Here is a 24,156-nt window from a genome sequence, read left to right as displayed (position 1 = left end):
GAAATGTTTAAATCATTTGAACCGTTGGGATTAATAGGTTAGTTTTCATTGGGATTTATAGCTTAACATGGTTCTTAGGTAGAGTCCTTATATAGGAATTTATAAAGATAGTCGAACGTCGAAATATTGGAAATAAAAACAAAATTGAAAAATAAAAATTTTATGTCTTTTCAATTTTACTGACTTCAAGCCAAATAAACAAAGCCAAAAAATATCAATAAATTTAAAACAAAATCACCGGTATCTAAGGATTGTTGTATTGCATTATGCAATCAATAGATTTAAATTACATTTTGTCTTATTGGTAAGCTATAACATTTATATAAAACAATGTTTCTTTTTGATTTCATCGACGAGATAAATAATTTGGTGAAGTTCATAGAGATCGCTAAATATTACCCATAATGAGATGAGTGCATTTGAATTTTGAAGTTCTATCGCGATTTATAAGAGGCTCATGTCCCATGAACAATGGAAATCAATATATGTATGTACATGGCCTACGAAGTTTATATCCTTAAAAAAACCATACATAAATATACACCAGTCGTAGAGAAGTTTTAGATGACAAAAATAACCAGCAGATTTCACCTAAATTACGCTGGAGGAATATAAGACGTAAATTTGGGAAGCTGCTTCCGGTCTTAAAATGGTTGCATCTCATAATATTGGCTTAATATGAATTTGTCTACCTTATATGTCAGGTTATTATTTAGTAAAAGTCCATTATTAATGATTTAAACGTACAAAAATTATATGTTTTTGTTATTACTCGGTAATCCGGACACCGCCGAAACATGTGGTGTCCGGATTATCGGGATTATACTGTACTTTATAGGGTCGCAAATTATTGTTTCAGTGCGTTACAAACGGAAAAACAAACTTAATATACCCTCCATACTATGGTGGAGGGCATAAAAATTGAAAACGGATCATCCGTTTTTGAGCTGCAGTGGGCACCGCATTCAAAAATGTCATTTCGAGAAAACCCCGTTTAAAACTTCGGTGCTACATACAAATCACAATGAATATTCTCTTTCTAACGCTCATATCTCAGCTAATTTTTGTCCGATCGACCGAAATTCAACATATTTTGCAACATATTCTATTCTACCTGTACTTTAAAATGAGCCCATAAAATGTTTTTGATTTTGTACAATTTGTATGTAAGTGGATATAACCCCTAAGTAACATTCTACAACACAAAAAATAATTCCAGGTAAATTCGGCCAGATTATGAAAGAGGGCCGAAAAAAAGAAGACAGGTGTATCGGCGTTTTGAAAGTGTACGTCGGGAAGTACCCTAAATGCGTAGGAAAAGTTTCCATTATTTGTAAATTTTTGGAAATATTCGATTTAGAATTCCTTGGAATCTTTGCATTTTAAGCATATAGTGTCTTTGTCAATATTACTGTCAACAATACAAGAATTTTTTAAGTTACAAAATTTAACCCTCAAGCGGGTCATAAAAGGCGTCATTTCGGCCCAAATCAAATTTCACTATGAGTCGGCTTTACCGACGTAGATATACCCTCAGCCAGTGATGTACCCTATAAGCATAACCAGTAATGAGTATTGCGAGAACTATCCGAAATTAATTTTAAATTTATCCTTTATTTCCTGTCGTTATGGAGGCAGCGAATACAAGTTGTTACAAAAAGAAGCAAAACGATTTGAGAGCAGGCCTTAAACTGCACTCATCACAAATTTTGTGTGGGAAGTACTTAAAGGACTGGACGTATATAGTAAATACTCGAACCTGATCTATGTCCCGTAGTGATATTACGATACGAAAAGTATGGACCAAATCGGTTACTCCCTTCAAGAATTTTCGTCTGCACAATTTTTTCGAATATTTTTAAACTGTACCTGAAGGAGTGGACCGACATGGTCTATCTTCAAACTTAAACTAAGTTTGGACAAAATATTATGAACGCCAAATTTTAGACCACATCGGGTGATCCGTTCGAGAGTTATCGTGCGCTCCAAACACTACACAAAGTGCCATGGGGTTTTTTTTAAACCTTTCGGACTATTTTCTCAGGAAGTGTGGACTTGCCCCTGATAAAACTTGCACCGTCGTAATAGGGGCAGCGAATACAAGTTGTTACCACAAAAATCAAAGCTATTCGAGATCCGTTCCTAAACTGAACTTTTTCAAGAAATTGTGTGGGAGGTACCCGAAAGAGGGAACGGATAGATTCCATATTGGAATCTCTTCACGATGTGCAAAGAATGGACCAAATACGTACAATTTAAAGTAAGTTTGGATAAAATATTACGAGAGTTATCGTGCGCACCAGCCAAACATACTTGGGGTCTAAAACTATTATTTCGAAGAGGAACATTTTGCCCGTATGAAAGTGTATATACCCTTGTGTGTAACGCCCAAGATTTTTGATTTATAAAAGTAAGTTGTATGTCAACCTTGGACAGATGTTAAATTTACAGCTCCTGTGGAACCTTCTCGACCTTATAATCTGTATATTTTGTAACTATTGGGACTTCGGCCGGGATTTAATAAGTTCACCCTTTGACAGAATTAAAGCCGGCTACGCATTCCAAATTCTCATCATCTTAGTAACATTTTTTATTAAAAAGGGACTCAAGGACAAATTTCCGTGGGCCATACGGTTATAACGCCCAAGATGTCAGTTGAGCGTTATGTCAGAACGATAAAGTAATGTAATATCTCCAAATATTGGCCCTTCTAGTATACCGATTTTACAGGCTCGAGATGCTTAAAAATTATAATTTTGGAACATGTATTTGCAATTGTTAAATTTAAATCTTACCCAGAATCATGTACGAATTTATTTGTAGAATGGTTTATTAACTGTTCTACTCACCTAGCATTAACAAAAGAAGAATTTCCACGACTTATATTAATTATTACAATTTTCTATTCAATTAAAACACATTTTATTTGTTTTAAAATTTATATTTTTATTTATATTTCATTAGAAAATTTCCATCTATAAACAACATTCTGCTGTTTCGCCGACCACAATGGACTTATTGGTGGAGATTTATGGCGACCTGAAAGAGATGGTGATGAGAATTGTCTACAAATGTCTGTAAAAGAAACAATGTTGGAGAAAAAAGAAAAAAAAATACAAAAATACAGCAGGCTAATATGCAATCATTAAACACATTTTAAATTATTATTCAAAGTGTTTTATTACGATTGTTTAATTAACACTAAATTGTTTTAGAAATGTATTTTTTTATGATTTATAACTACTAAACAAGACAAGCACAACACAAAAATATAATAATTCGTCTTTAAAATAAATCAATATGGGCTCTTTTAACGTTTATAACATCATAAATAAATGATCGGTTACAACAAAACATTTTTATGGTTGGAAGAAACAAAAAAACAAAACAAAAACTAAATCTATTATTCATAAAGTACAAATATACGGCAACAACATTTTAATATTATGATTTTTATGTCTTAATAATATTGTCTAAATTTTTTTATATTCTCCTAAGCGTGTATACTAAGTTCCTACAACAGCGGTGTAGCTTTCGTTTGTTTGACTTTCTATTGAAATGGCTGGATTGTGGTTTGTTTTGTGGGGAAAGATTTATTTTTCATTTTCTTTAATCATTTATGATGTCTATTCGGATGCATTGTGGGACAATTGACGCATGGTAAATGTGGTTTCTGTTAAACAAGAAAAAAAGAAGAAAAATAAAAAGACAAAATATTTGAAACGCAAACAAACACAAACAAAGAAACATGAAAGAGATTTACAGTGATTTAGTGCTTTAACTTATTGTTTTTTGTGACATTTATTACCAATGAAAGTGTTTTTGGGTGCTTTTCTGACTTGGTGAAATGAAATTGTGGGAAGAAATGTTGTATTTACACCTAAAGTGGGCACAAATCCCCCACGGTAGTTCTCTCCTTTAACACCCGCTAAAGATAGTAGCTATCACATATCCCATGAAGTTTATACTAAAGATAAAAAGACGAATGAACTCCCATAATATTGGCACTTATTATTTAGAACAAAATAGTTCTTTTTCAAAAAGAATTTTGATAATTGGAAAGCACATCAGCTAATCACAGCACGACTACACCAAGGAGACCGTCCTGCCAAGGTTATCGGGCACGTCGAGAAAAATATGGAGAATTCATGCTTCGCACTGGCGACCTTTCTCGACATAGAGAGAGCGTCCAATAATGTGAAGCTTGAACCAATACACACTGCTCACAGCAATGCAGGCATTTCCTCTATCCTGGTGGAATGGATTGATGATATGCTGAAAAGTAGAATCATCAATTCATGCATAGGAGGGAGTTCCGTAAGGAAAACTGTTAACAGAGGCACACCGCAGGGAGAGTTCTCTCAACTCTGCTATGGCTTCTGGTATTAAATGAAGTGCTTGTGCGTTTCGACCGGCTGAAGACTAAGGTAGTGGCCAACTCTGATGATGTGGTTGTGCTGATAAGTGGCAAATTCTTACCAACCCAGTCTGAACTCATGCAAAGCCTTTTAGTATAACTTGCAAGCTAGGCCCATGACAATGGTTTTGGAGTCAACCCAGGGAAAACGGAGCTTGCACTATTCACAAAAAAACGCAAAATTCTCGATTTTCAGCCTCCAGTTCTGTACGGGGTGGCTCTGGAACTTTCTATGGAAGCAAAATACCTTGGCATTATTTTGGACCATCGCTTGACATGGAAAGGAACTATCGAGGAGCGAACGAAGAAAGGACTCATAGCACTCTACTCATGTAAGAACTCTATTGGGAAAAGCTGGGGATTGAGACCTCAAATCATACACTGGTTGTATATAACCGTTGTCCTGCCCATACTTACCTATAGGGGAACGAAGCGTTGCTTTCTAAATTATCAAGTGTGCAAAGGACCGCGTCCTTTCTGATTACCGGATCGATTAAAAGCACTCCGCAGGATGCCTTAAACGTCATTCTGGATCTCCAACCTCTTGATATCCTTATCCAGTTTCAGGAGGCAAGAACGTCATTTAGACTCCAGGAGTCAGAATCGTGGCAAAGTTCACACTTCGGACATTCGAAAGTTTTAAAACTAACTGACAGTCGACTTGAATTAAATAACAGGTGTAGCGTAAGCGATTATATGCCAACTTCGTTCAAATTAGACTCCTTATCCGTTATCTTTCCAAGCAGGCACGCATGGGTTGAGGGCATATCTCCTCTGGACGGTCTGGCAATATACACAGACGGTTCAAAGATGGAAGAAGGCACTGGTGCCTATTAATCAAACACTCATACAATCTTAACGATAGCTGCAGCGTTTTACAGGCGGATATTCTTGGTATTAGCAAAGCAGTGGAACTGGTGAAAAAAATTTAAGGTGGTCTTGTGGGACCGGTGACTATATATGTCGATAGTCCAGCGACCCTCAAAGCTCTCAAGTCATGGACAATTATCCTTGATTGCTGGAAGGCTCTGCATGACATGGGATGGTAGGGATGGTAATTGCATTGACTACTGCAGACTTTTGTGAAGATGTGGAGGAGATAGAGACTGTCGAACATCTTCACTACAGGTGTCCCATGTTGCAAACAAGAAGACACCGAATACTGGCTAAATATGAGATAGATATTCTGACCTTCCTGTCTCACATAGATCCTACTCAACTTTGCCAAGCACCTATCCTGGCTTGGCAAGGTCCCTAACTAACATAATTCTATGTGAATTATCTTCATTCTACTTTCAGTACATGAACGGTCTCCGTGTGAAGTAGTCCTTAAACCTAACCTAACCTAAAGCTTATGGGTGTCGTAGGTGATGTTAGGATGTAATCATAGATCATGACGGTCTCTAACATGTGCCAAACCACCCTTCTATAAAAAAATCCGAAAATAAGTAATAAATATTAAGTTCGGCTGGGCCGAACATTTTATACCCTCTGCCATAAAAAATTCTGAACTAAAATGGAATAATTAGTTTCCCGTTAGGTGCAAGCATTTTTCGACCATGGATAACCCAAATGCCTAAATTAGGTAAAAAAAGTATCTTAAAATTTCATCAATCTATTGGTACCTTTATATGGGGGAAATACCACAACATGGACGATTTTTGGTGGAGGAGTTTCGTGACCTCTCTTTACGAACTTCAAATGTCAAATTATAGCTAGTTCGGTTAAAAATTTTAGCTAAAATCCTCAAAGTACCAAAAATTGCGAGGTAGCGTTCTATAGGGGCTATACCAAAAATTGACCCATGTGGACAATTTTTGGTGGAGAAGATTCGAGACCACTGAGAACCTCAAATGTCAAATTTCAGCTAGTTCGGTTAAAAATTGAAGCTAAAATCCTGAAAATAGCGAAAATCGGGAGGTACCGTTATATGGAGGCCACACCAAAACATGGACCTTTGCTAACGATTTTTGGTGGAGAAGTTTCGGAAACACTGAGAACCTCAAATGTCAAATTACAGCTAGTTCGGTCAAAAAATTTACCTAAAATTCAAAACACCTTAATCGGGAGGTTCCGTTTTATGGGGGCTAAACCAAAACATGGACCTATGTTGACGATTTTTAGTGCAGAAGTTTCGTGCCCACTGAGATCCTCAAATGTCAAAAAAAGCTAGTTCGGCCAAAAAATTAGCAAACATCTTCAAAATACCGAAAATCGGGAGGTACCCTTATATGGGGGCTTATGAAAACATGAGCCTATGTTGAAAACATGAGCCTTTGCTGGAGAACTTTCGTGTCCGTTGAGAACCTTAAATGTAAAATGACAGTTAGTTCGGCCAAAAAATTTAGCTAAAACCCTCAAAAATACAGACTCCCGATTTTCTGTATTTTTGAGGTTTATGGAGCCTATACCAAAGCATGGACCTATGTATATAAAAAAATTTTGGTGGAGAAGTGTCGTAACCTCTAGGAACCTCAAATGTCAAATTACAGCAAGATTGTAGATTAAATCCTCAAAATACCGAACATGGACCTACGTTGACAATTATTGGTCGAGAAGTGGTGGAGTCACTAAGAACCTAAAATGTCAAATTACAGCTAGTTTGGTTAAACATTGTGGATAAAATCCTCAAAATACCAAAAATCGAGAGGTACCGTTATGTGGGGGCTATATCAAAACATTATATAGTCGATATTTTGTTGAAGAATTTTCGTGACTACAGAAAACCTTCAAAATACCGAAAGTCCGGAGGTACCGTGGAATTCTGTAACTCATTTTTCGAGTTAACGACAAATATCGGTAAATTTAAAATGCTTATAATTTCTGTAATTAACGAAAATTTTTGGTAAGTTAACAGCCAAAATAAAGCTGTTGCTAAATCCTACCGATAGCTGCAGTGCTGTCAACTTATATAGATATTTTCATTCATAATTTTGCGTTTTAATTTTACGGATTTTTGTCGGTAACTCAAAAGATGAGTTACAGAATTCCTCTACAGTAACCTGAAATGTCAAATTACAGCTAATTCAGTTAAAAATGTTAGCAAAAATCCTAAAAATATGGATATGGGGGCTATACCAAAACATTGACCGATATAGCCCATCATCGAAGCTGACCTCCATTTTCCCAAAATTGCAGGCCGCCCATTCCTCCACCGAAGGAAAGAATGAAGTGTTTAGAGACAGACCGGTGTCGTGCACATGATATTCAAATTATTCTAAGCCATTCAGTCGGGAGATTCTGTCACCACAATGAAACTTCTGCCAGCAGAATGAGACTCATAGATATCGCAGCTGCAGAAATCATGGTAGTTTGCATTAATGAGGGCATGTTGTTTTCTCCAGATTAAAAAAAAGCTAGAAACCAAATTGATCCCGTTGTGATAGATAAAAGACATTCGTAGAACATGCCGGATGTACGATCGATCCAAGGAGCAAACATTGACTCGGGTCACTACTTTGTTGAAGCAAAGTTAGATACCGATTAAACATCATATGGGTTAGCGTTCGTGTATTTTATTGCCATGGTAGCAGCAATATATCCCGGAATGCCTGCTCCGTGCTCCACCCATGTAAATGGATGTAGGGAATGGATCCACTTCCGAGCATGTTTGCTGCACCAGAACATTTTCCAGTGTGTGCCAAACTTTGTTGTCAGAATACGAGACACCACCGGAATGTTGTTGTCAATCGCTCCGGAAATTCAAGATTCCTGCAACGATCTCCCCAATAAAGTTTGCGAATTTGTGGACTTTATGAGTCGGTGAAACTTCATGGTTGCCGCTATCCAGGAAACATAGCTCACTTCCACCTGTAGCTTGCAACCTTGTGATGGTTACAGCGGAGATGGAAGACTTGCCTTCCATGCAGTCTGTCGAGTAAAAACAGGTAATGCGTAAGCAACTGGATGAACCCGGAATTGATTATTTGACAAGTGTCCTCAATTATCGTAAGCCACTCTTATTGTACCAAAAAAGTGGAAGGGTGGTCCACATAATAAGCTATGCACAGTACCTCAACAGCATAACACGCCATATCCTCACATATCAGTCGAGGACTGACCTAGAAACACGACATACGATCGAAGACCTTGATACCATCCTATCGTCGATAACATATTTGATGGGTTATGTAGACTTAGTGCAGTTTCCATCTGAGGAAAATAAAAATATCCACCGCTGCCGCACAGTTCACCACCAGGATGCCAGATATGAGGCTTTCCCGAACATATGAACATGAACTAACTACCCCAAGATATTGGGTTAACGTTCGATAACATGTTTAAGAAGTGCCGCCCAAGCCACAAGATCAGGAGTAGGGACAATGTCCTCAAATCGCTGGCCGATAGCACTTAATACAACGAAATCTTGTTGAGACAAGACAGGAGAGATCTTCGTAATCTAGAAAAACGGAGCTGTCCAAGGGTACAAAGGAGAACCTGTAGATCAACAAGCTAAACAAGGCACCGCCATATATACTAGAAACTATAACACATGGTCAGCCCCGACTATAGCCGTTGGTTACTAGTTTGATTCTTATACGGATGATGACCTGTGTTTGATATGAAAATACGAGGTTGTGAAAAACTAAAAAATAGCAGGGTAAACATGGAAATAATGAGCGAACAACATCGAAAAGAAAGACTGGGTAATCCGGCTAAAAATGCCGAAATCGGGAGGTACCGTTCTATGGGGGCTATATCAAAACTTGACATTATGTGCTATTTCAAGTTTCAGGGGGAACGTTTTTGGGGCCCTAACGGAGACCAAATATCAAATGTTTGCCTTCGTATGGATAATGTGACTGAAACCTTCAAAATCCCTCAAATCGGGAGGTACTTTTCTATGGAGGCTCTACGAAAACGTGTACCTATACAGACAATTATCTGCAGGAATGTTTGTATACCAAAATATAGTGTTCATAAGGGTCAAGCAATTTCGATAGGATAATGTGGCTAAACCTCGAAAATGGGCGGTAGCGTTCTATGGGAGTTATATCAAAACGTGGCCTTATAACGACAAATTTGGAAAAAAAAGATGGAAAGTTTGGTTCCCCAACGAAGACAAAATACCAAATTTTTGGCATCGGTTGAATAATATGGATAAAATCTTTAAAATATCGAAAATCGAAAGGTGGCGTTCTATGGAGGGTATATCAAAACGAGGTCCGATATACCCTATTTCAGGGTCCAATATCCTAGGAATAATAATAAAGTTCTATACCAAATTATAAAGCCCTATCTTAAATATTGCGAGCTTTAATCCATTTCAGAAACAGACGGACATACATACGATCATCATTATATCGACTACGACGAATATTTCGATGTTTCAGTTTGAGAATTTAGCTGCAATATTTTGCAGCACTGCATATAGTGTAGTTAGATCTTATAGTGTTAAGATTTACATATATAACCAACTCCGCTATTTTTTTACTTATTATTTTTTAAATCAAAACAAATTAATGTTTCCTCTTACCGCTTGTATATTTTTCACACTTTTCTAAAACCCCCACATGAAGCACTCAATGAAAGTGATGCGGATGATGAATGAGTAGAACTTAAATAATCCAACAATTTAATGACATGACCAACTAAAACAAAATTTAACATCATTTCAGACAAAATTCACATCATGATGATTCATTTGCAATCAAAAACACAACTACTCATACATTACAAGACACGCACGCTCACACCAATAATTGATTGTCACCTACCTGGTGTTGTAAAACCCTCCTGGATTTTATAAATTTCATTTAAATCTCTAGCACTGCACAGGGGTGTATCGACTTGGGTGGTTTCATTGAAACGGGCATAATCAATTTCATATGCTTGGCGATCTTTGTTGTAGACCACCACCGGATCAAAACGATGACCCCATAAAATCTCAGTGTTAATATAACTAGAACGAGCTTGGGTCGATTGACCTGTGGATTCTACAGTACCCTCTAAAATGACGACAATTTCAAATTTATCATTGAGAATATCTGTAGCCGACATATTATAGAGTGGTGAGTTTTCATCGATTTTATGTTCAATAACCATGGGCCATATGAAGAAGATATCTGAACCACAGTCATCAGCTCCAATTTCCAGATCGGTGAAATGTTGTGTCATAACTTCTCCTTCCTTGGTGGTTTTGGTGCGTATCAATTGGGCCCTGACACCAGCACCAATTATATGCGACTTACGCATATCACCTACACGGAACATAAGACTGAGGCCACCATCCCGCTGGCAAATAACAGCATTTTTCGAGAACAGCAACGTCTGGGCCCGTTGTTTGGCTCGAGTCATTTTGGCAAAAACAATGCCAGCCATAAATGCTGAGGACATAACACCATAAATCGATTGGAAACACATCATAAATATGGCCTCGGGACATTCTTCCGATGTTGTACGTACACCATAACCAATTGTGTGTTGAGTTTCAATAGAGAACAGGAAACACGATGTGAAACCATTAATAGCCGAGACACAAGGTTGCCAGCCACTTTCCTCTGCAAAGAAATTCAATAAATACAGGTATTCCCTTCCTTTATGCTCTACTCACCTTGATTGTGCGGTAAATGCAATTCTTCCAGATCACCATGTGTGTACATAATAAGCCACCACAGCACTGCAAATATCAACCACGACAATATAAATGACAATGCAAAGGCCAAAAGTGTCCAACGCCATTGTGTATCCACCAAGGTGGTGTACATATCTTGCAAGAATCGTAAGCGTCTCCGTGTCAAATTCTTTTGCAGAACATTACAGTCACCATTCTTGAAAACAGCTCGTCGTCTTACTTTACGCATGCTGCCTGGTCGGAAATTACGTGATCTAAACGAGATACATAAATAAAATATCAATGTTAAGCAATACGCCTAAAAGTATGCAATAATTTATAGATTATTTATTCTGGTTTTTAGCGTTGTGTGGATTCTAAATTTCAACTGTCAATGGGTGACTCAAAAATACTTTTTAAATCATCCACTATAGGCGGAGAGTATAAAGCAGCTATCGGCAGCGTGCCCTTGCTGAGAGCAAAAGAGCATAAATTTCAATGTAAAATGCATGAAAATTACGCTCTTTTGCTCTCAGTAAGGGCACGCTGCCGATAGCTGGTATAAAGAATGCTTGTACGAAGTACATGCATGTTTCTGATTCTAGTCTAAAGAGGAGTACACACATTGTATGTTCCAGAGCTTCCATAATCTACTAACTATTATTATTTTTCCCCATATCATGAAGGAAAGGGATCGTTATTGTAGTAAAAATTTGTAGATTCTTGCAGGTTCTGGGACGGGCATACAGTTTTGAATGACAGCCAACGTATTTTTGGAACAATTTTGTGGCAAATAAAAACGCTTTTTCAGCTACAAATGTTTGAAATACAATATGTAAAGCCAATAATATATCGATAAGTTACTATAGGAATGGCAATGTTAATATACCTCCATCTTATAGAATTAAGTATTTCACTGGTAGCGCAATTTCATATGGGCGTTATGGCCTTCCTATCGATGGTCACAAAGCCCAAATTCATCATTACCCAACGCCCAATTTTTGGTGGAGGGTATACAATAATTTGGTGGACCTTTTAAAGTATATATGTATATTCTTTCCGTCCGTCCCACACTGGTTCAGAATAGTTTTTTCCTGGTCAAACCCCTGTAACTTTTGAACGGATAGAGATATTTTCATAATTATTTTTTTGTTGGACAGATAACAAAATCAACCTTCGAATTCGGTCTATTAGTTGCCGAGGAATTCATGCTCAAAGTAAAAAAATCGAGTTTTTTATATTTTGCATCAAAATATGAGTGTTTTTGAGTTGTTCATATGTCCTAACTATTTAAAAAAAGGTCAAACACCAATAAACAATCCACAAAAATACAAAAAATTAAAAAAAGAAATGGAAAACATTTTTTTAATTTTTTTGTTTCGTTTATTGTTGAAGATTTAATCTCATTTGATTGCTTAAGGGGAAGTATTCCCCCAATGGCTTAACTTCATTTATTACCCTCTATTACAGAGAGTAATGTTTTTCAAAACGAACTGACAGTGTTGCAAAATTTGACTGTTCGCTACTAATATCATCCAGGCGAAGGGAATTATTAACTGGCTTTTCAGCTTTTTGAAATGATGCCTTTTTTGGCGAAAAACCGAACTCTTTAAGTGTCTAGTATTCTCAAATAAATGAGAATCACACTCACTTTTCGGCTTTTCCAAAAAATCAGAACAAAACAAGTAAGCAAATGCTATAGTCGGACGGAGCCGACCTTCTAGGAATTATCTATGTGCAACCACTTTGCACGCTGAATGTCCGGGTATGATTGCCACGCCTGGCCGCAAATTTTCAACGGTGGCACAATACCCCTTTGTAATGCTGCCGATATTTCCTGAATATTTCAGCCATGAAAAACTTCCCTACAAGTGGCAACTTAGGACATGTCTTTCGGGTTAGGCGATAAAAAATACGTCACATATCAATGGCATAACATGAATCCATTGGTATAAGATAAGCCTCCCTTGTCCCTACTGGGATATTTGTGGAACAATTATATTAATTATACATTTCTAAACAATATGCCAAAATTGGAAAATTCACATTGATTGTGGGTTAATTGAAGATCTATCGTCCTCACATATGCTTGGTAAAGCACGCAGTTTTGGGATTTTCAGGCCACTTCGAAAATAGTTCTTTGTAGTTATATACATTTTTTATACCGATAGAAATAACTAATAATGAATAGAAATTCAAATAATTTTCATGCAAACAAATTTGTAAATCCCAAAAATATTCATATTCAATTACACACCAAGTCAGATAGTATAAGTCAGCTCCGCTAACGGTAATGTACCCTCAGCATCTGAACAAAAAAGAAACAAACACAATAATTATGCCGTATAGAAAATATATATATTTTGTAGGTATCGGAAATTACAAATCAATTGTAGTAAGCTAACTTCTGAATTTTGAAAAAGTTTGAGAATTATTTTTTGGAAATTTTGGACCATTATCTCAGGAATTATGGACTTACTCCGGAAAAATTGTATCGTTGCAAAAGGTAATGTGAAAAGAACCTTCTTCAAAAAATTCAAATAGATCCGAGACTGGTCCTCAAACTGCACTTTTCCCAAATTTCGTGTAGGAGGTACTCGAAGGACGGGACCGATATAGTCCATATTCCAACCTGATACATTACTGGATGAAATAATAGGATGTGCAAAGTTTGGACCAATCAGAAAATCCCCTTGAGAGTTATCGTGCGGATTTACCATTTTAGTTAGTTTTCTTGTTTGTTTTCCAGGGTTTCGTGGACCTTTTCGGCCATAATCTCTGGAGGTATGGACTTCCCACTGCAATTGTACCATCGTAAAGGGGGCCGCAAGGACAATCTGCTGAAAAAAATCAAAACGATTCGATAGGACTCCTAAATTTCACTTTTCCAAACTTTGTGTGGGAGGTACTCGAAGGTGTGGACCGATATAGTCTTATCCGATCTATATCTGGAAGGAATAATAATATATGGAAAGTTTGAACCAAATCGAGAGTTATCGTTCACACAATTTTTCAAAAAACTTTTGAACTTTTGTGGGGATGTGACCGAAGGAGTGAACCGATATAGCCCATATTCGAAATTAAACTAAGTTTGGGCAAAAAATTACGAAGTGCAAAATTTGGTTCGAATCGGTAGATCCGTTCGGGAGAGACAGAGGAACGGACAGGGCTAAATCGACTGCAAACTGTTTGAAACGAATTTCGTCCAAACATACTTGGAGTCTAAAACCATTTTTTCGATGGGCACATCTTTCGTCGTATTGTGTACATTTTGTATTAACCTAAAGGCTGAGTGTATAATAGATGTGGCGAAGCGACCCCATGCTGCAATATTTGTATAAAAGTTCAATAAGACAACTGAACTGAAAATTTCTCTGTCATGATTGAAACAATTTGTAGTATGAGAGGAAATTGTGGTTCTCTACACAAAACCCATTATATATTAGGCAGTAGACCCGTTATCTAGCAGACACATTATTGCAATTTGCATCTGGGGTAATATCAGTATTTATTTTTCCATATGTAGGCTACTTTGCCTGTATATGCCATCTAGGAAAAAAAATATGGACCAAAAATAAAGTTTGTATATTTTTCATTCAAAAGTAACCCGCTAAGTAATATCGGATCATCATACAAAATTGTAGGCATCTTCTTCGACCTAAACCCTTACCTCGTGCAAAATTTCGTGACTATTGAGCTATAATTGCGACCTCTAGTGTGCTTATGATTACACTTCAAGCAAAAAACTGGATATATTAGGCTGTAACTCTGTTATCTGATCGCGTAAATCAATATAATTGGCATCATGGAAGGGGCAAGAGTTGGTCTTCCAAATATTATTTACGTGGAAGACACATTCCTCCAGGAATAAAGATATAACCGGTATATTACAAATTTTCACACAAAAGTTATGGTCCATTCAAATTGCAGGCATCTTCTTTGTCATATACTATTACCTTGTTCGAATTTTCGAGGACATCGGGCTATTATTGCGACCTACAGAGCAGTTACAAAATCGGATAAAAAATATGTTTTTGGTCCATTTCACCCGCTAAATATTTCACGATCATCACCAATTAAAATAGCGATCTATTCTGATGTGAAACCGACCTCCATACCAAATTTCGTGACGAACGGTCCAAAATTGCGGCCTGGAGTTTGATTACAATTTATAATGGACAGACGGACACACGGACGGACGGACACACATCTCAAAATCGCACACATTGGGGGTCTCCGACGAATATTTCGCAGTGTTACATGAATTTTTTCCAAAACAAACTTATAATACCCTTTCCACATAGTGATGTAGGGTATAAAAAGGGCATCATTTCAAAAAGCTGAAAAGCCAATTGATAATTCCCTTCGCCGGGATGAAATCATGATATAGGTAGCGATCAGTAAAATTTTGCAACACTGTCAGTTCGTTTTGAAAATCATTACTATCTGTAATAGAGGGTAATAAATGAAGTTAAGCCATTGGGGGAATACTCCAGCTTAAGCAATCTTTTTTTCAAAAAAATTAAATTTTTTCCAAAATAAAAAAAAATAATCCTCCTTGGGTTTTCATAAAACTTATATAACTCTTATAAAAACTCATATATTAAAAAACTGTCCCTTTGTGCAAAAAAACTATAATTTATGGGATTGAAAATAGGCTATATCGGTCTACGTTTTGATATGGCCCCCATATAACGGTACCTCTCGATTTTCGGTAATTTGACATTTAAGATTCTTAGTGGTTTCACCACTTCTCGACCAAAAATTGTCAACATTGGTTCCAATACCGATTTTCGGTATTTTGGGGATTTTAGCTACAATTTCTAACCAAACTTGATGTAATTTTACATTTTATGTTCTTAGTGGTCACAGCACCGAAAATTGTTTACATAGGTCCAGTTCTGTTATAAGCCCCACAAAACCGTAACTCTCAATTTTCGGTATTTTATTAGTTTAAAGCACAATTTTAACCGAACTAGCTATAATTTGGCTTTTGAGGTTCTCTGTGGTCACGAAACTTCTTCACCAAAAATTGTAAAGATAGGTACATGTTCTGATATAGCCCCCATACAACGGTGCCCCCCGATTTTCGGTATTTTGAGGATTTTAGGTAACATTTTTAACCGAACTAACTGTAATTGGACATTTGTAGTTGTTAGTGGGCATGAAATTTCTCCACCAAAAATCGTCAACATAGATCCATGTTTTGGTATAGGCTCCATATAACCTTACCTCCCAATTTTCGGTATTTTGAGGATTTAAGCTACAATTTTTAATTAAACTAGCTGTACTTTGACATTTATGATTATTGCTGGTTCCACCACTTCTCAGCCAAAAATTGTCAACACAGGTCCATGTTTTGTTATAGACCTCATATAAGGGTACCTCCCAATTTTCGGTATTTTAAGGGTCTTAGCAACATTGTTTGACGGAACTACCCGTAATTTGCTATTTGAGGTTCCTTGCAGTTACAAAACTTTTCCACCAACAATTGCCAACAAAGGGTGCCACCGTGGTGCAATGGTATGCACAAACGCCTTGCACGCTGAATGTCGTGGGTTCGATACTCCACAGTAATATTGGCGATATTTTCTGAGTATTTCACCCATGTTAAAATTGTCTACACGTGGTGTCTTAAGACACGCCGTTCGGACTAGGCGATAAACAATAGGTCCCATATCATTGAGCTAATATGACTCGGGGTGCACTCATTGATATGATAGGAGTCTCCCATGTAGCTCCACACTTTGGTATAGACCGGATATAAAGGTAGCACTTGGTTGATTTATTAGGTTGGATATTTAAGGCACTTGGGGTATCCGTGGTCGAAAAAGTTTGTGAAACAGGAAAGGAAACTAATTATTCCATTTTTGTTAGTAACATTTTATAGTGGAGGATATAAAAAGTTTGGTCGGCCGAAATTAACGACTTTGTACTTGTTATACCCTCCACCATATGGAGGGTATAATTAAATTTGTCATTCCGTTTGTAACACATCGAAATATTTGTCGGAGGCCCTATAAAGTATATATATTATTGATCTGTTGAAATCAAGATACAGCTCGCAATTTTAAAGATAGAGAGTCAACATTTGGTACAGAAAATGTTATTACTTGCAGGATGGTAACTCCCAATTTTCGGTATTTTTATGGTTTTAGCTTCATTATCCTTCCAAAATGGCTAAAATTTGGTACGTAGTCTTCTTTAGGGGTATACAACTTTGCCCCAGAATTTTGTCCGTATCGGTCCACACCTTCATATAGCCCCCATAGAACGGTACCTCCCGATTTTCGGTATTTTTAAGGTCTTAGGTTCATTATCCTATCAAAATGGCTGAAATTTGGTACGTAGTCTTCTCTAGGGGTATAAAACTTTCCCCCAGAATTTTGTCGGTATCGGTACACACCTTCATATAGCCCCCATAGAACGGTACCTCCTTATTTTCGGTATTTTGAAGGTTTTAGATTCATTATCACACCGAAATGGCTGAAATTTGGTACTTAGTCTACGTTGATGGTATTAAACTTTCCCCCATAACTTTGTCGGTATCGGTCCGTGCCTTCATATAGCCCCCATACAACGGTACCTCCCGATTTTTGGTATTTTAAAAGTTGTGGCCTCAATATTCCACCGAAATGGCTGAAATTTGGTATTTAGACTTCGTTGGGGGCACTTAAACTTCCCCTTTGAATTTGTCCGTACAGGTCCACGACTTCATATAACCCCCATGAAAGGTACCCCCGATTTTTCGTATTTTGAAGATTATGTCTTCAATATTCCACCAAAATGGCTGAAATTTGGTATTTAGTCTTCAATGTCATATAAAACTGTTCACCAAAAATATGTCTGTATAGGTCCACGCTTTCACATTGCCCCATTTCTGACTAAAATTCGTCGGTATAGGTCCACGTTTCGATATAGCCCCCATAGAACGTCCCGATTTTCGTAATACTGAAGATTGTGAAGTCAATATCCAACCGAAATGGCTGAAATTCGTTATTTCGTCTTCCAAGAGTTATAAAATACTCCACAAGAGTATTATCAGTATAGGTCCACGTCTTCCTATATCCCCATAGAAACGTACTTCTTGATTTTCGGTATTTTTTAAGTTTTAGCCACATTCTCTTACCGAAATATAGGAAATTTGGTATTTAGTCTAAAAACTTTCCGTCAGAAATTTGTCGGTATAGATCGACATTTTGAAATAGCCCCCATAGAATGGTGCCTCACATTGTTTTACCGAAATTGCTGAAATTTAGTGTTAAGTCTTCTTCATACACGAAAGGAAACTAATTATTCCATTTTACTTCAATACAACATGTGGTGGAGGGTATAACAAGTTCGGCCCGGCCGAACTTAACGCCGTTCTTACTTGTTGTATATACAGTTGCACCACTCAGAGCCTTATTTCCTGGGCAAAACTCCGTAATTTTTGAACGGATCTTTTTAAAAATTAAAAACAACAAAACTGAAATTAGGCTGCATAACCATGCAAAAATTAAAATATTAAAAAAATAAAAAATTTAAAGCAATTTTTGCCAAAAAGTGTAAAATTTGTACATTGGTGGCGCTTTTCATTGGGATAGCTGTTGCAATTTTGTTTTTCAAAATAGTCTGGCTTAATCCCATTGTAGTTGTTTTAATATTTTAAAACAACTAATTTATTAGTGGAGAAAGTTTGGCATGTTCGCCAAGGTTCCCTTGTTTTCTGTTTGCGGATATTCACCACCGAAACTATTTTTCAATTGGTTTTTTTTTTAAATATTAAAACAACAACAAGGGGATTAAGCCAGACTATTTTGAAACATCAAAATTGTAAAATTTGTTCAAAAATTTTGCGTAAAACTCATATAAAAACACTTTTTTTCAAAACATGTCGCATAATTTATATGGAAAAACGGTAAGAAAAACAGTAATTTTTAACAATATAATTTCAATACATTTAAAACTCTGTTAAGCCAACGGAACTGGACTAGTATATATGGGCTGAAAGAAAACACTCTCAGACATATTTTTGCGAAAACGAAACGTCGTTCCATGTTGTTCCATAAAAGTTCTATTCCACTAAAGTTGAATTTCATTAAAATTTAGAAAAATTACCTCAAGCTCAAAAAAACCCTTTTTCTTAAATAGAAAAATAAAATCGTACGCTACGTTCATTTATTAAAATGTCCCTTAAAGGCAACAGTACAACCTACTTAAATATAATAATTAACACAATATCTTTTATAGTTTCAGACAAATAGCTATTTCTTGTGGGTCGTGAGCATGGGCTGAGGGTATAAAAATATTACAGAGCTCTATCTCCAACTTGGCTTAGTTATCGTTACATCTTAAATTAATGTTTCTTTTTAATTTTTTAAATATTACCTTGCGGTATTTGCTTGCAAAATGAACTTTAGCTGAAGTATACTATAAATATCTTCGAAACTTATGAACAGAAAAACGTTAGCATTCTCGATGTAAGATGATTTTTTACACACAAACATTGCTAATTAACATTGCACTAAATTTATGAATGTCATCGTTGAACAAATTTATCATTATTTCTAGACTGGTGTCAATGTGTCAAGCAGAAGTCGTATTGTGGTTTCTTATGTGTTATTACATATACATATACAGAGGTCGAAAATAACTAAAATGTCGTTCAGTTGATTTTCTTTTCTTTTTTCCTTTGTTAAAAAATTTTGTTGAATGAAAAATATATCGTGAAAGCATTAGAACCATCAATATGTTTGGCAGTCGAGATTCTCATATTGATTTTACGATATTTTAATGTTATGCCATTCTTAAATATTCGCAATAAAATCTAATAATATCTTCTTTTACCAATCAAATAAAAATTCCCCGATTTAAAGTTTTTTTAATTCTCATCATATTCCCCTTCGTTAACATAATTCACTTCAATCGCCTCATAAATTCAAAGAAATTCGCTGCCACGACAACGTACATATATCTGATGCATACATTTTAATAGACATCTGAGACATTAATGAAATTAATTTGATATTAATTAGAAACGTTTAGCATCAAAGTTCAAGTCGTGTCAACAACGCGCTCCTATTCACACAAACACACTGGGCCAGCTGCCAATGCTGATGTTACGTGGGCAAAGAATCTAACGGGGTATGGATGACGGTCTGCCTTGTTGAATGGATGACATCGATTGGAGCAAACCTTATATGTACGTTTGTCGATCGAACATTAGGTCTGCTCTAGTCGTGAATAATTGAATGTAATGAATAAACAAACGCTTTGCCGCTGAATGCTGTCAATTAATTAAGAAATTAACATTTGTTTGCTGCCACGCTGAAAAATGATAAACCAACATACACACATTATGCCAAAGGCAAAGAATTTCAACGCTTGTTTTGAATTGGGTGACACACATCATTCGAGTACAATGCAAAAGGTATTCATAGGACGAAGTGTATCTTAACATTTAGGGCGTATCCCAGCAAAATTTTATGGAAGTGGTTCCATGAGATGCCATGATTTCACTGGATCTTTTGCATTGGTTCAAATGAAGTCGTGAAAGATCCGATCTTTTCATCACCATTTGAACCCATTCAAAGGAAGTCGTGAAAGATCCGATCGTTTCATCAGCATTTGAACCAATTCAAAGGAAATCGTGATAGATCCGATCTTTTCCTCAGCATTTGAACCCATTCCATCGATCCAATAGAGATGAATATTGTGTTTTTATTTTTACACATGTATATATTCTTTTATTGATCTAAATATGTACGTTTAAAGCAATGTAAGATTTATTATGCTAGGAAGTCCCAATCATTGAGCTAAAAGTTGAGTCGGACTGCACTCTTTGGTATTAGTCGTGTTCCTTTACGTGCCTGAGGTTACCAGTTTTTACCCGCAAAGTGTTTCCTTACTTTTAAAAGCATACAATTTATATGAGAGCAGTTCACCACTTTTACCATTTTTGCAACAATTACCATTTTTAAAAGTAAAGGAAAGACCAATTATAAAAGTTTCCTTACCTTACCTGCTCTAGAGAACACTGCTCAACAAGTCGATTTGTAGATCCCTACAAAACAACAAACATTTCCAAAACGTTGTAAAATAAAATTCACGAAATAGTAATCTGAAGTTGGAGTCAATGTCGAAATCTGCACTGCACTGATGGGAAGTAAAATCCTTTTGTAAGATGAATCAAACCCTGTGGCGGAGGAAGTAAGCTCTGTTGCGTGCAGCGGCGGTGTTTAGACTGCAACAGCTGGGACGGCCGGAAGTCAAGTTTCTCACTTAAATTTACAACCTGTCGCTTGTCAAACACATCGTTCCCGAAGTCTGGAAAATAAGCCAGCTACTGAAGCCCGAAAAGGATGCCAGCAAAAGTGAATCTTACAAACCGATTTCGTTTTTGTCGCCCGTAGCAAAAGGACCCTTGTGACTATAGTTCTTCCAGCATCAGAAATAATTTTCCAGTTGCCGATCAATAGCATGGGATCCGTAAGCAGCACAACAACTGCGCTGAAGGCCATCTCCACACATATTAGCCGAGGACTCACTCAGAGCAAGTCGTGCTCATAATCTAGAAAGAGAAGTCTAACGTTACAAGAGAGAACCTCTAGATCAACAAGCCTTTCAACCAGGTTTAAGTAGCATTCACACGAATGCAGTCGTAGATGCAGTAAACAGTTTTCGTGTGAATGCGGTCCTTGGAGAACATCCACCATCTATCGCAGCTGAGAAGCACCAGCTGTCAGGACAAACCAGAGTAGTTTTGGGTCAATACGCTCGGGATGGTGCAGCCGTCAAAATTCCTATAGGGCAAGTACTGATGACACCGTGGAAAACATCTGCCCCACGACACACTACCAATCCTGCTAAAAAACTTAAGTTTGCAACTTTGTGGTTACAAAACATATAAATAGCGAAATAGCCACATTCTTACGACTGATAGACCCAGAGTCAGATTAAGCAGAAAAATGATATATATGATAGATGTAAACTTTATGATGATAAATAAATTATAGTTATTTCATTAATTGCTTTAAATTAATAAAATAAAAAAATGAAAATCATTTTTCAATACAGCATTTTCCATTTTCCGAACAAGACGTGAAAATTACATGCCAAAGGGTTGGTGAAAATGACATGCCAAAGATTAGTGAAAATGCTATTCTTGGGAATTGGTTAAGATGGCATGCCAAAGGATTGGTTTAGATGCCATGCAAAAGAATTGTTGAAGATGTCATTCCATCGAGTTAGTAAAGATGACATGCTTAGGATCTGAAAATGAATTGCATCTTTTGGGGGTCACGCTCTTGTAAAAAGAATGAGTGAAGATGCTGAAAAAATTACATTCCATTTCACTTGCACCCATTCTTGAATAGCATCTTTGGCATCGAACATTTTGCTGGGATATTATAGATTATACCATTAATAACAATTGTGATTGCTAAATAAATATACAGCTATGGACGCATAAATGGCACGTTATAAAATTCAAATATACAATTAATTATTTTCGAACTAAAATCTAATAAAGTTGAATGTTTTATAATTTTTAGTTATTGCTGCAATGTTACTTGTTCCAATTTATATTTATATTTATATTTCGCTTATTATTTAGCTTTAAAATATTTTGTAAAATCAGTGCTGATTTTAGATGGACATATAAATGGCACACATAATTTAAATTGCAAAAATTTATAGAATGTTAGAAAATGAGATCAATAGGAAAAAAAGTAACTTATGTAAGGTTTACATGTCTTACCGGGGTAGGAGGAGGAAAATGTGTATTTGTGGCAAAATTTTCTCAACTATGGAAATTTTCTTGACAAAAACTTTTAGGATTCGATTAAATTTTCTATAGAGAATCCCGTTATATTGATTTATGGCAGAATTCGGAGGTCTTTGTGCCGAGCCAAGGGAAATGACGGGTTGCTATGATAGGGGTGACGCCCAAAAAAATCCGACATAGATTTTTTCCTTTGAGCTAAAACCAGCCTAGTTATCATGTACATATGTATGTCAACTTATGTATGTATGGCCGAATGGCTATGATATGTCGCAATCATATAAAATAAATTCCGTGGAAAACTATTACCCAGGGTAAGGGGTGTAGGTTATCACATGGTCGGCCCCTTCCGACTATAGCCCACTCTTACTTGTTTTTTTAAGGGAACACCCCCGGACGAGGCCGACCATGTGGCCTAACCCTGGGTAATAGTTTTCCACGGAATTTATTTTATATGATGTCGGATTTTTTAGGCTGCACCGCTATCCTAGCAACCCGTCAGACCACTTTCATAATCTCAGAATGCCGTACTCTCCTGAACAATAGGAAAGCTGATTGGCAAAGGTTCAGAGAATTTAATTTATCACCGCTTCAGAAAGCTGCCCATTCCCTCTGATCCTCCAGTAGCTGAGAGAACTTTCCGGGACATCATCACTGCAGTATCCGCTCGCTACTTACCTGCTGGTTTCGGGTATTAGACCAGCAGGTATGTAGCGAGCGTATGCTGCAGTGATGATAAACGAAATTTCCCAGCAGATGCGACGGGACTAGTAAATGAGCTTGATGCGCTTCGTCGTACGAACCTGAAGACATAAGAGTTAGAGAGCTTACACTTGATGACAACAGGCTAGTAGGCGAACATAAGCGGAAAAAGTGGCTAGACCACCTGGAGCAGTGCAACATTGGTTCAGGATTAAGTAAATTGTGGACAATGGTTAAATAACTGTCGAATCCGGGAAAGACGTATGATAGAACGACTGTTACTTTCAACGGCGTGACCAGCCGATTAGGTACCTCAACAATTTACGATGGTCGATGTGTAGATGCCATCCGAAACGCGTAATCATCCAAAGCCTTGGGCAAACACCGAATATCGATGGTATTGCTTAAGCAGCTAGATGAACCCGGAGTTGAGTATTTACTACTACCCTCCAGACGGCATAGAGATCGTAATGTATGCGGATGATTGTACGATCTTGGCGTCGGGTCCTATCGTCGATGACATATGTGATAGGTTAAATGTCTACAAGCTGACCTAAAGCAGTTCTTCCATTTGAGGAATATGACAATATCCGCAGCTAAATCCACTGCCACACTGTTCTCCACTTGTACGGCTGAAATGAGGCTCCCACCATGGTGTGGGTACTGAATCCGACCACTACCTAACCCAAAATATTGGGTGTAACGTTCGATAGGATGTTT

The 24,156-nt window shown here is 36.9% G+C and overlaps 1 protein-coding gene across 4 annotated transcripts in view; it reads right to left on the bottom strand.

The window, feature by feature from the left end:
- Positions 1 to 2,920: 2,920 nt before the first annotated feature.
- Positions 2,921 to 24,156, bottom strand: part of Irk2 (Inwardly rectifying potassium channel 2) — a 61,303-nt gene continuing 40,067 nt past the window's right edge. For 2 of the 4 annotated variants that reach the window (XM_073986227.1, XM_073986243.1), the window contains 3 exons: positions 10,971 to 11,245; positions 10,135 to 10,917; positions 2,921 to 3,075 (listed from right to left, as the gene is read on the bottom strand). In XM_073986227.1, coding sequence (XP_073842328.1) covers positions 2,951 to 3,075; positions 10,135 to 10,917; positions 10,971 to 11,245 — 1,183 coding nt within the window. In that variant the 3' untranslated portion in view covers positions 2,921 to 2,950. Of the gene's footprint in view, positions 3,076 to 3,161; positions 3,674 to 10,134; positions 10,918 to 10,970; positions 11,246 to 24,156 lie in introns of those variants that run through there. The other 2 variants (XM_073986236.1, XM_073986254.1) reach the window with 1 other exon arrangement.

Source organism: Musca autumnalis, unplaced genomic scaffold (assembly GCF_047663935.1).
Source record: "Musca autumnalis isolate F117 unplaced genomic scaffold, ASM4766393v1 scaffold_1, whole genome shotgun sequence".
Lineage (NCBI taxonomy): Eukaryota > Metazoa > Arthropoda > Insecta > Diptera > Muscidae > Musca > Musca autumnalis.
The sequence above is the reverse complement of the archived record's forward strand: the minus strand, read 5'-3'. Positions and strand labels throughout refer to the sequence as shown.